Source organism: Zea mays, chromosome 2 (genome assembly GCF_902167145.1).
Source record: "Zea mays cultivar B73 chromosome 2, Zm-B73-REFERENCE-NAM-5.0, whole genome shotgun sequence".
Lineage (NCBI taxonomy): Eukaryota > Viridiplantae > Streptophyta > Magnoliopsida > Poales > Poaceae > Zea > Zea mays.
Window position 1 is genome coordinate 157,126,104 of NC_050097.1, and position 12,680 is coordinate 157,138,783.

At 45.5% G+C, this 12,680-nt stretch overlaps 1 protein-coding gene across 1 annotated transcript; it reads right to left on the reverse strand.

Annotated features, from left to right (window-relative positions):
* Positions 1 to 10,457: 10,457 nt before the first annotated feature.
* Positions 10,458 to 12,181, reverse strand: LOC100502307 (uncharacterized). The gene has a single exon (NM_001196785.1). The coding sequence runs from the start codon at positions 11,805 to 11,807 to the stop codon at positions 10,599 to 10,601; it is 1,209 nt and encodes a 402-aa protein (NP_001183714.1). The 5' UTR covers positions 11,808 to 12,181; the 3' UTR covers positions 10,458 to 10,598.
* Between the last annotated feature and the right edge of the window lie 499 nt (positions 12,182 to 12,680).

Sequence of the window (12,680 nt, forward strand, 5' to 3'; positions counted from 1 at the left end):
GGCTTGGGACTTAGGTACCCAACTCTTGTTGGGTCCTACAAGGTTAGTCACAATTTCCTTAGGGACCCAAATGCAAGTTTTATCACCTTTGCATTTTGCCCCTAACTTTCTAGCAACAATTTTCTTATCCTTTCTACAAATTTCAAAGGAAGCATTCAAAGCACAATAAATTGTAGAAGGTTCATTCACTACTTTCCTAACAACATTTCTTCTAGGCATTTGATGAACAACATTTCTTCTAAGCCCATTTCTACCATGCATAACATGAGAGCTAGAAGCAGTCATAGCATAAGAGTCATAAGCATGTGAATCAAAAACATCATGACCTCTAAAAGCATTTCTAGAATATCTCCTATCATAGTACATGAAAGCATGATTCTTCTTAACACTATTAGCCATAGGAGCCTTCCCTTTCTCCTTGGTGGAGATGGGAGTCTTATGGCTTGTTAAGTTCTTGGCTTCCCTCTTGAAGCCAAGCCCATCCTTAATTGAGGGATGTCTTCCTATTGTGTAAGCATCCCTTGCAAATTTTAACTTATCAAATTCACTTTTGCTAGTCTTAAGTTGGTCATTAAGACTAGCCACTTCATTATTTAACCTTGCAATAGAGGCTATGTGTTCACTACAAGCATCAATATCAAATTCTTTACATCTATTGCAAATAGCAACATTTTCTACACAAGTTGTTGATTTACTAGCTATTTCTATCTTAACATTCAACTCATCGTTAATGCTCTTTAATTTAGAAATTGTTTCATGGCATGAAGATAATTCACAAGTAAGCATCTCATTTCTTTTAACTTCTAGAGCATGAGATTTTTGAGCTTCTAAAAATTTATCATGCTCTTCATACAATAAATCCTCTTGTTTCTCTAAGAGTTTATCCTTCTCATTCAATGCATCAATTAATTCATTAATTTTGCCAATTGTAATTCTATCTAGACCTTTAAATACACTAGAATAGTCTATTTCATCATCGTCACTGGAATCATTATCACTAGAAGAAGCATAAGTAGAGTTTCGAGTACTTACTTTCTTCTCCTTAGCCATGAGACACGTGTGACGCTCGTTGGGGAAGAGGTCCGATTTGTTGAAGGCGGTGGCGGCGAGTCCCTCATTGTCGGAGTCGGAGGAGGAGCAATCCGAATCCCACTCCTTGCCTAGATGCGCCTCGCCCTTGGCTTTCTTGTAGTGCTTCTTCTTCTCCCTTTTGTTCCCCTTTTCCTGGTCACTTTCATTATCAGGACAGTTAGCAATAAAATGACCAAGCTTACCGCATTTGAAGCATGATCGCTTCCCCTTGGTCTTAGTCTTGCTCGGCTGTCCATTGCGACCCTTTAGCACCGTCTTGAATCTCTTGATGATGAGGGCCATTTCTTCATCATTAAGACCGGCTGCCTCAATTTGCGCCACCTTGCTGGGTAGTGCCTCCTTGCTCCTTGTGGCTTTGAGAGCAAAAGGTTGCGGTTCGTTGATCGGTCCATTCAAGGCGTCGTCCACATACCTTGCCTCCTTGATCATCATTCGCCCGCTGACGAATTTTCCTAGGACTTCTTCGGGCGACATTTTGGTGTACCTGGGATTCTCACGAATATTATTCACCAAATGAGGATCAAGAACGGTAAAGGACCTGAGCATTAGTCGGACGACGTCGTGGTCCGTCCATCGTGTGCTTCCGTAGCTCCTTATTTTGTTGATAAGGGTCTTGAGCCGGTTGTATGTCTGAGTTGGCTCCTCGCCCCTTATCATCGCGAATCGTCCAAGCTCGCCTTCCACCAACTCCATTTTGGTGAGCAAGGTAACGTCATTCCCCTCATGAGAAATCTTGAGGGTGTCCCAGATCTGCTTGGCGTTATCCAAGCCGCTCACTTTGTTATATTCATCCCTGCATAATGAAGCTAGAAGAACAGTGGTAGCTTGTGCATTCTTATGGATTTGCTCATTAATGAATGAAGGGCTATCCGAGCTATCAAATTTCATTCCACTTTCCACAATCTCCCAAATGCTTGGATGGAGAGAAAATAGGTGAGTACGCATTATGTGACTCCAAAATCCGTAGTCCTCTCCATCAAAGTGAGGAGGCTTGCCAAGTGGAATGGGGAGCAAATGAGCATTTGAGCTATATGGAATGCGCGAATAATCAAAAGAAAAGTTTGAGTTAACCGTCTTTTGTTTGTCGTGGTCGTCGTCCTTTTGGGAAGAAGAGGACTCATCGCTGTCGTAGTAGACGATCTCCTTGATGCGTCTTGTCTTCTTCTTCTTCCCATCTTTTCGCTTGTGGCCCGAGCCCGAGTCATTGGACTTGTCATCCCTTGGCTCGTTGACGAAGGACTCCTTCTCCTTGTCGTTGATCACAATTCCCTTCCCCTTAGGATCCATCTCTTCGGGCGGTTAGTCCCTTTCTTGAAGAGAACGGCTTTGATACCAATTGAAAGCACCTAGAGGGGGGGGGGTGAATAGGTGATCCTGTAAAAACTTCAAAACTTAAGCCACAAAAACTTGTTAAGTGTTAGCACAGTTTATGCCAAGTGGCTAGAGAGGAGTCAAAACACAATAACCACAAGAATCCAATCACAGAGATGACACAGTGGTTATCCCGTGGTTCGGCCAAGTACAAAACTTGCCTACTCCACGTTGTGGCGTCCCAACGGACGAGAGTTGCACTCAACTCCTCTCAAGTGATCCAATGATCAACTTGAATACCACGGTGTTCTTGCTTTTCTTTTCTTAATCCCGTTTGCGAGGAATCTCCACAACTTGGAGCCTCTCGCCCTTACAAAAGATGTTCACAGAGAATCACAGAGCAAGGGAGGGATTAGCAACTCACACACGACACAAAGATCACAGCGAATACGCACACACAAGACCCAGACTTGAGCTCAAAAGACTAGCACACTAGAACGGAGCTCAAATCACTAGAATGTCGAACAAGTGTGCGAGATTAATGTGTGAGTGATCAAGAGTGCTCAAGGAATGCTTGGTGTATTCCTCCATGCGCCTAGGGGTCCCTTTTATAGCCCCAAGGCAGCTAGGAGCCGTTGGGAACAAATCTGGAAGGCCATCTTTGCCTTCTGTCTCGTGGCGCACCGGATAGTCCGGTGCACACCGGACACTGTCCGGTGCCCGATTTGTTTCCTTAAATGGCGAAGCCGACCGTTGCCGACCGTTGCAGATCTGGCGCACCGGACAGTCCGGTGCACACCGGACAGTCCGGTGCTTCCTTCCGACCGTTGGCTCGGCCACGTGTCGCGCGCCGATCGCGCGGCCGACCGTTGGCCCGGCCGACCGTTGGCTCACCGGACAGTCCGGTGCACACCGGACAGTCCGGTGAATTTTAGCCGAAGTCGCCGGAGAAAAACCCGAGAGCGGCCTCTTCGACCGAGGCAGCCTGGCGCACCGGACACTGTCCGGTGCACCACCGGACACTGTCCGGTGCACCACCGGACAGTCCGGTGCCCCAGACCGAAGCAGCCCCTTGGCTGTACACAGCCAAGTCTTCTCTTCTCTTCTTCTATCTGTTTCTAACACTTAGACAAATATATTAGTACACAAAACCAATGTACTAAGGCTTAGAAACATACCTTAACTTGTGATTTGCACTTTGTTCATCCTTGGGCATATTTTCACATTTAAGCACTTGTGTTTGCACTCAATCACCAAAATACTTAGAAATGGCCCAAAGGCACATTTCCCTTTCAGACATATCTACTAAAGATTGGCACAATGCTTTGGCCAAAAGAAAGCCCCGATTTGTTTTATTTCTACTCTATTTGCTTTTATGTTTCCTTCACAAAAGACAATACATGAAGGTTTAACCTTCAACTCGATGTAATAAACCTGTGGTTACACCGAGTGTGACAAGACCAAGTTCCGAAGCTCCTAAGTCGTTCCTAAGGGAGCGCAGAGTATGTTCTGAAGCTCCAAAGTCGTTCCTAAGGGAGCCCAGAGTAAGTTCCAAAGCTCCAAAGTCATTCCTAAGGGAGCGCAGAGAAAGTTCCGAAGCTCAAAAGTCGTTCCTAAGGGAATGCAGAGCTAAGATACCACCTAAATTAAAGGTCAAGAAGCTCCAAAGTCGTTCCTAAGGGGATGTAGAGCTTAAATACCACCTAAATTAAAGGTGAAGAAGCTCCAAAGTCATTCCTAAGGGGATGCAGAGCTTAGCTCCAAAGTCGTTCCTAAGGGGATGCAGAGCTGAAATACCACCTAAGAAAAAGGTGAAGAGACTCCAAAGTCGTTCCCAAGGGGATGAATAGTATGGGTCTATATCTGTGTGCTTTCTCACTTTCGGCGAAAATAACATTCTGCATCATACCATCATATCATATCGCGTAGCATCGCATCATACATCAATTCGCATCACCAAAAAAGTGTGGGGCAACAAAGGAAAGTTGCTCTTTTGAAAGAATTGATCGGATTATGAAAAGAAATACTAAAACACAAGTCATGCCTTCGACAGATATTTACTCCTATACGAAGTAAATCTTCGTCAGCAATGGCATAATGAGAATCTTTTTCTTTGCGACACATGAAAAGAAGGGAAGGTGTTTTTTCGCCGAAGGCTCAACAACGGTATGTACGAAGGTTTCATGCATAACAAAGAAATATATTACATTAATGTATATACAAATACTTGATGTTTGTTTTTTTACACAAAACGACAGCCATACACAAGCATTACACTTTCAAGCATACAAAAATTTAATCTTCCTTCAGCACTTTTTCGGCAGCTTCATTTAGCAGTCTGTCGACGGCTTCGTCAACAGCTTTGTTAGTGATCCTTATTATGTCTAATGCTTCTTTCTTGGCCAGGTCAGCTTTGGGATTATACGGGTTCGATGGTGGTGAAAGTTCAGCTGCAATAAAAAATATGTTGGTTAGTTCCGAAGCTAAAAACAAACTCCGAAGTTGAATCTCAGTAAAAGTACCTATGAGCCTTGTGCGCTCAGTAGTTTCTTCGGCTCGCTTAGCTTCTTCTTGAGCGTCGTGAGATTCTTTTTCATTCTTTCTAATTGCTTCATCAGCCATCTCACGACCGCCCTTCATCCACACATTGGAGTAAAATCTACCGCCTAACGAAGAGGCCTCAGCCGAAGGGTCCTTAGTATCTTCCACCGAGAAAACAAACTCCGGCTGAGCTGCAGCCTTAACATGCTCACAACCGGCTTTCTCTAAGGTCGCCGCGACCCCTCATGCCCAGCGAATGCACAAAAGTCCCCCAATCACTTAAGATTTCGTCAAACGCTTCGTCCTCTCCGCTGATCCACTAGACGACACCATCGGGGTCGCCGCGGATGAATTTTTGCTCGGAAGAATAGGCTCCTACCTTTGTAAAACTATTCTTTAAAGTTTTGGCGCATTCCAAGCATATCTCATAGCATCTTTCTTTGGAGTCGTGGAGCTCGTCGACATTCTTTTGCATCCTTAATCTTTCAATCTCGCTTATTTCGTGCTTCGCATTTGCAACTTCAAAATTTTCATTCATTTCCGCAAGCTTCTTCTTCAAATCTTCAACTTCGGCCTTGTGAGCTTCGGCTTGTGCACTAAGTTTGGCCTCGCTGGTTTTCAGCCTATCCACTAAGGAAAACAATATTTTATCCTTCTCGAGAGCTTCATTCCTTAGTGAAATGACCTATGTCCGAAGATTCCCAAGAGCTATCCGACAGCTCTCGTCTTCTGCTTCCTTTTGGGCCTTTAAAGCCTTACTTAGAATTAAACCCTAATAATAAAAATATATGAGAACATAATGATAGCAAGAAAAGCTACAAATATAGTTAATTTTACAATAAAATATACCTTCAAGCTATTATAAGCAAGGCTATCTGTAAGATCATCCTTCGACATTACAGATAGGCCAAGCTCAAGCTTCGGGTCTCCCATGTTCTTCATCATTTCCTGACAGACAGAGATCTCTTTATTGTCTGGTAGGCAATAGAGAAAATCATCCTCATCATTGCCGCTGTACACCAAGGATCCTTGCGGATACTTTAAATCCTTGGCGTACTGCCTTGTTTCGGCAATCTGCTCCTCCGATAATTGTTTCCCCGAAGCATGTCGCACAATAAACTCAAATTCTTTGGCAGGCGCTTCGGAAGCAAGAGACTTGGACTTCTCAGGGGCACCTTCTTTTTCCAAAATTAGTGGTGCAGTCTCCGAAGGTCTTGCTTCGGCAAAAATTGAGGGTGCAGCCTCAGAAACAGCTTGCGCAGTGCCAGTTTCGTCAGATTTCTTTAAAATTTCGCCTTCCAAGCTAGGAACTTCAGCAGAAGCAGGAGTTGATGCCTTCACAGATTCCATGACAGCGTCTAGCACGCTGTCCATTCTCCTCTTCCTCAGAGTTGTTGCAGGGATCCTTGACGCCTTCGGCAATTCCATCTCACGTGGTGGACTCAGGGCCTTCAGCTACTCTACCGCCTTCTTCAGTTTTGGCTCTTCAGTCGGTCTTGTCTTAGCTTCGGTAGGCACAGAGCGACTTGGCTCAGATATAGAAGCAGACCCTTCAACTAGCTTCGGCACTTCAACTGTTTCAATGCGCTTGGGCCGATGAGTCAAAACTTTAACCTTCTTTGACTTCGGCGCGCTAGAAGTCACCGAAGTAGCAGTCTTTCTTTTCTTTCCTTGCTTTTGTGAAGGATAACAGTAACCTGGATATACGAATCCAATGACATCAAACACCTTGTTCAGCCTTTTCTTGCCTCGAGCCCCGAAGGCCGTTGTCATGGCATCATCTTCAGCCTTCGAGTAGGCTCCAAGCAATTCATCGTTGGTTGCTTCAATGGCATCTAGCAAGTCATCATTTGGCTCATCAAACTGACTCCTGTATTTGAAGGTGTACTTCAGGTAGATAAAACCACCTTGGCTAGAGCCAGCAGCAGCCTCCTTCGGCATCTCCCACCCATTTGCAAGTGGCCATACTCTATAAGCAATGTGCTCCTGGACTAAGTCCCTTGTGCCTATATAAGTGCATCCTGTATTGAAAGTCACCTGGCATGCTTGTATATCATTCCCAAGGGCAGTGGATGGTCTCCTAATGCCGAAGCAAGACCATATAGGATGTTGAATAATCCCCTTAATATCCTCCCTTTCACTTAGGTCATTCTTCACGTAGAACCATTCCTGCATCCATGCCTCCGACCATCTCTTCCGAAATGTGGGAACTGGGTAGCTCACCTCAGAGCGAGGCACGAAGCTATAACAACTGAAGTTGTTGTGATATTGCTCTTTTCCGGTAGCTTTCATATCATAAGACAGCTCATGGATGTTGCAGAAACATTTTGCATTTGGCTCAAGTCCAATGGCTCCTCATGGCCCATATAAAGATCCCCACCTTGATGATAGCTTCGGGAGTAAGCTGATGAAGGTAAATTTTGAAGGTTCTTAGGACTTCGACCAGCAATTTATCTAGAGGGAACTGAAGCCCTGCCTTCATGAAGCTTCTATAAACTACCACTTCGTCAGCTTCGGGCAGTGGGAAATTATTCTCCCCTCTAGCTCTCACAATTGAGATATCACAAAAGTACCTCCCCTCATTGCATCAATTTGCCCTTGCTTAATAGTTGATTTCCCGAAGACAACATGGCTTGGTCTCCAGGGCTGATCTTCAGCATCTTCATTCCCACTTTCTACATCGAAACTTTCACTATCGCTGGAGTTCTCATATATCCCAGCCAGCATCTCGTTTGCAATCTTCTCTGCGTTGGTTTTTTTCCATAGCTTCATAAAACCCGAACAGCGCCAGATCAACAATCTTCTTCTCATCGGACATTAAGCCGATGGTTGTTGGAATGCCAAAGCTTGAAATCCAATTAAACTCGACAAAGCAAGAAATGACACTAGAAATGCTTACAATGCAAGCTCCTATTTATATGTGCAAAGCCCCACAGTTTGGTGGGTCCCGCAGGTCCTTGTCATTCACTATTCTAGCGAAGGGAAGGTGTTTTTCGGACCTTCGGCTAAAGGCCTTTGTTCACGTCACAGTCTAAATTTGTTACAAAGAAACAAGTCAATACTGCGAGGGGCTACTGTTGGGGGCCTTCCTCCTCCGAAGGTCCTCAAAAATGTAACTAACCATATGTCTTCAGCATGACAAAGATTATTGCTGGAGGCTTTAGCTTCGGAATAGAGATCTTCTTCTGTAACAAGAGTAGAGGTGTAACCTGAAGGTAATGAAAATGGGCGACGAAGCTATATTCAAGGGACTTCGGCTCGGGTTGATGACGAAGACCAAATACAACAGTGACCAAAAAAGGATAAAGACTATTTAGTCCATAATATTTCGTATTATAATTGTAGACAGATGACAAGGACATAAATGTATTTTTACTCCGGCTGTGTCCTGTACCTATAAATATATGAACAGTAGCATCGTACTGTTCACGCTGGATTGTAATCGCTCTCCTGCATTTACACCTTCGAGCAAGCCGAATGTGTGGCAGAACCTCCCAAGTTATTGGGCCCACATGCACCTGTCCTTGTCTCAAAGACCTCAGACGGCTATGCATGTGCACCAGATAACTTAACAGGATCCGTCCGATTGCCCCAAGGACATCGGATAAACCACTTACAACCAGGACCGCAAGATTAAGTAACACAAATCACACACACCAATATTTTTGCAGCGGAAATCTTATTTCCAAATTTTACAAGTTACAAAAATTTTACATTAATTTATCAGAGTGATTACAAAAGTATAAGTTTGAAATATATGCTAGCTCAAGTGACCATCCTCAATAAGAAGTATGTAAGGGAGTTACTTAGACTTATAAGAAGGCCGAGCCCACCGGCACTTAACACCATCATCAGCAGCACAACACTATAACCTGAAAAACAATAGAGAAAAAGCCCTGAGTATGGAATTACTCAGCAAGACTTACTTGACTAAAGAAAAGACTCTCAAGGTTATGCTGGCTAGAGGGATTCAAGGTATGGCTTATCAAGAATCAAAGACTCTATTTTGCAGAAAAGCTTACTATGAGTGGATCCTTAAAATCTATTTTTATTTGTTAGGTTAAGTAAAGTTACCTGCATCTAGAGTTCTTTCTACCCTAGTTCAAGCACTTGACCTATACTAGCCAATTTCTTATCAACCCTTCTTATTCACTGGAATGCTACGCGTAGGGCAGTGACCAAGTCTTCATGTCCGCGAAGTTACGGCGATCCGAATCGATTATACTCAGCTGAGGATCTCCAATCACACGACATATGTAGCACTTAACCCTTGCATATGTCAACTCGCCACCGGGGTTCTTAAGACCAGATCAGGTTCACGCCAACCGAGAGCACAGATACACCACCGTCCAGCCTCTTGCCATGGAGGGTACACGCTACTCTCGCCATCTCTCCACTCCCATTGCGTGTTATCTTATTCTGGTATTAGTCTGCCCGAGGCAAAGCTTACCCATGATGAGGCATGTGACCAGTTAAAAGGTCCTCGATCAGCAAGCCTACATCGAGACGGTCCTTAATCGACTCAGACGGAGACACTACACCGAGACTCCCTTCTCATGCAAGTCAACCGCCCGGTCTTAGCTTTATTATTTTCAACCCAAAGTTTGGTACCTGGCAGAGGTACATCTTTTTCGATGTTGAACCCATCAAGGCCTTGATGGATCCACCATCACAAGTTTTTCTTTTTGAAAACATTCCCACCCATTGAAGCATCACTTTTGTTTTAAAACAAAACATTTTTGTTTGCTAAAGCAAGGCTAAGCATCATAAAATTCTTTTCAAAAAGGGTATCAAGGAAGGGTAATCAATTTTCAAGGAAGGAAATGCATCAGCGGTTTAGCACACAACTCCTATCACCTAATGCATCAAACAAGGTGATAAAGATGTTAAAACACAAGGAGGTGGCAAATGCACCGGGGCTTGCCTGAATAACACTAGGTTAGTGTTGTTAGACGATGTCCACTTGACGATCATCTTTGTCCTAGCACTTGATCAGGTAGGTTCGTCCATCAGCATCACCATGCGGATTAGCCCGCGCTTGGGGTCGACTTGGTTCGTCTTCCGCATCACGCGATTATTTATCGTACCTCATGAGATGCACGATGCACATGTATGAGCATGAGTATAAAGAGTATAAGATAGATATCTACACCGAAGAGAATGAAACACTTATAACAAAACATTAATCAAATACTAGCTAGCAATGTACGACTAATTATAATAATTACGCTTTTCTAGCCTATTCGGATGTAGTGCATACATCGCAATACAATAAAATATACACATGCTCTACTTTCTTTTATGATTTATTTACAGATTCATATTACTACATATATTTTTACCTAGTCAGCATATTTTATACAATATACCATCACACCAATCACTAGATAAGAAAATCATCGATCATATCCTACTCCAACATTATCGATCACAAACATAGATGACACTAACTACTAGCGCAGGACATCGATTTCATCTTACGCGCACTGAACACAACTAGCATCGACTGTTTTATCGATAATTGCATAAAATACTAAAGTTAACCTACACATCACCGAAATACTACACTCTGCAAAATAGAACTAGTTCAAATATACTTGATAACTAAATACAACGAAGCACACCTCGCATCACTGGTATTTCTAACTTAAACTTCATACACAAACTACGCGTCTTATTTCACGATCATAAAATCTATAGTAAAAATAGTGATTTAGCTCACCGTTATCAACTTGATTCAGTGTTTGCGGGAACGATGACAGTCTTCGATTGAAGTCTTCGATCAAACAACTGACGAGTATGGAATGGAGCTTCACTTTCTTTTCCATCCACAACTCTTGGAATCTCTCTATATTAAGTAGAACTCCGCATAAACGACGATGATTCTGGTTCTGGCCTTTCACCGAGCACTTGGGCATCGACCAGGAGCTTGCTTCTCTATATTTTCTTGGGATTCTTTTGTCGACGCGAACACAAGTCGGAGACAGCACGTAGGGACTGGCGTCGAAGCGAGGCGACGGAACAACGACGACGGGGTGGGGCAGTGTTGAAGGAGTTTGGCGGGATGACGAATATGAGTTCGACGGAGACGGAACCGATTGTCGAATAGGAACTGCGCAGATCAACAACCAAAGCATGGCGCGATAGACGGGGATGTCGGGGATGTCGTGATGGCCGACGAACTCTGAAGGCCAAGCACACGGAACAACGACATCCACGAGCTGGGGGAAAAAGAACATATGGCTAGGCGTTAACGGCCGGATCCAAGCGCGAGGGAGAAGCTCGACCGGCGAGCTGGGCACACGACGACTTGAGGAAGCTGCGCACACGCACGAACTCAAGGAGATATGCGGATCGACACAGTGGAGCAGTGCGCGCAGCGAGCTGAGGAACGACGGCGAGGTCGCGGCCGATCCGGACGAGGAGCACGCGGCAGGGAGTTGGGAGAGAACCGCGGCGCGAGCAAGGAACCGGCCTCGGCGAGCAGAGAGCTTCGTGCGTGCAACAGAGGAGCTCGACACACGCAGCAGGGAGAAGTGACCGAAGTGGGGATTGGGCAGAGCGCCGGCCGAGGGTGAGAGAGTTGATAGGCCTCGGCACAGAGGCTGGGCGCCGTGAGAGCTTGGTGAATCGGCGAAGTTGAAGGAGCGAGCAGAGAGATGCCATGGCATGGAGCTCGGCCAGGGTGCGAACACAGACCGACCATGGGCACCGACCGGACGAGCAGAGAGAGACAGAGAAACCGCGCGGCATAGCGGGGAGCTGGGCGAGCAGTGAGGAAGACGCGCGCGAAGCTCCGATCTGTGGCCAGCGCAGAGCACCAGAGAGACGCGGCAAGGGAGGAGCAGAGGCCAAGGACGCATGGAGGGGCGAGCCAGGGAACAGGAGCGTCGCACAGAGGAAGCTTCAGTCGGAGCAGGAGAAGCCCGAGCGCCATGGGAGGAAAATTGGAGCTGGACGGCGCGCACAGAGGAGCTCAGTTGCGGCGCGCAGAGGAGCTCTGAGCTGGAGGGCGCGCCATGGGGGCAAGCAGCGGACACGGCACCAGGAGATGGCAGAGGGAGATGGGAGGAGATGGAGACATCGTGAGAGCCGAGCAGAGACTGAGCGCCATGGAAGATGAGCGCCGGCCGAGGAGGGAGAGAAGCAGGGAGGGCACGCGGCTGGAGAGAGGTGGAGGGAGGAGAGAGGAGCGCGCACGGGAGAAGAAGCGCGCGCGGGGAAGAAGAAATGCCAGAGAACGGCGACGCTGAAAAAATCAGGGAGGGAGAGCGGTGGAGATAAGCGCGGTACTGGAAAAAAATCTGGAGGAGAGTGGCTGGGCGGTGGGGATCAGGACGGCTGGGGATTTTTTTTGATTTTTCTTCTGTTGAGCTGAGCTGCGCCTAGGAGATGAACATCGCTGAAAAAAATCCGCGGACGGCTGAAAAAGATAAGACGTTGGGATATTTGTTTCCCTTCCATTTTTAAGCAAAGTCATAGATATTTTGATGTTATAAAATCAATGTCTAAAAAGATATAATCGATGTATCCGTACCGTTAATTCACCTTTTTGATCGAGGCGAGAAGCAACGAACCAAATTAAACGGATTTCGGCTTCGTTAATTTGCTCTGTGTGATTCGACTAAAATTAGCTGAAACCATATCTGCTAATGTATACGCGATTTTGTCGCCACAACAGCGTGCTGAAGAATAAATTGAATCATCTCCTCGCGCACGATTTTTCTCGGACAGTG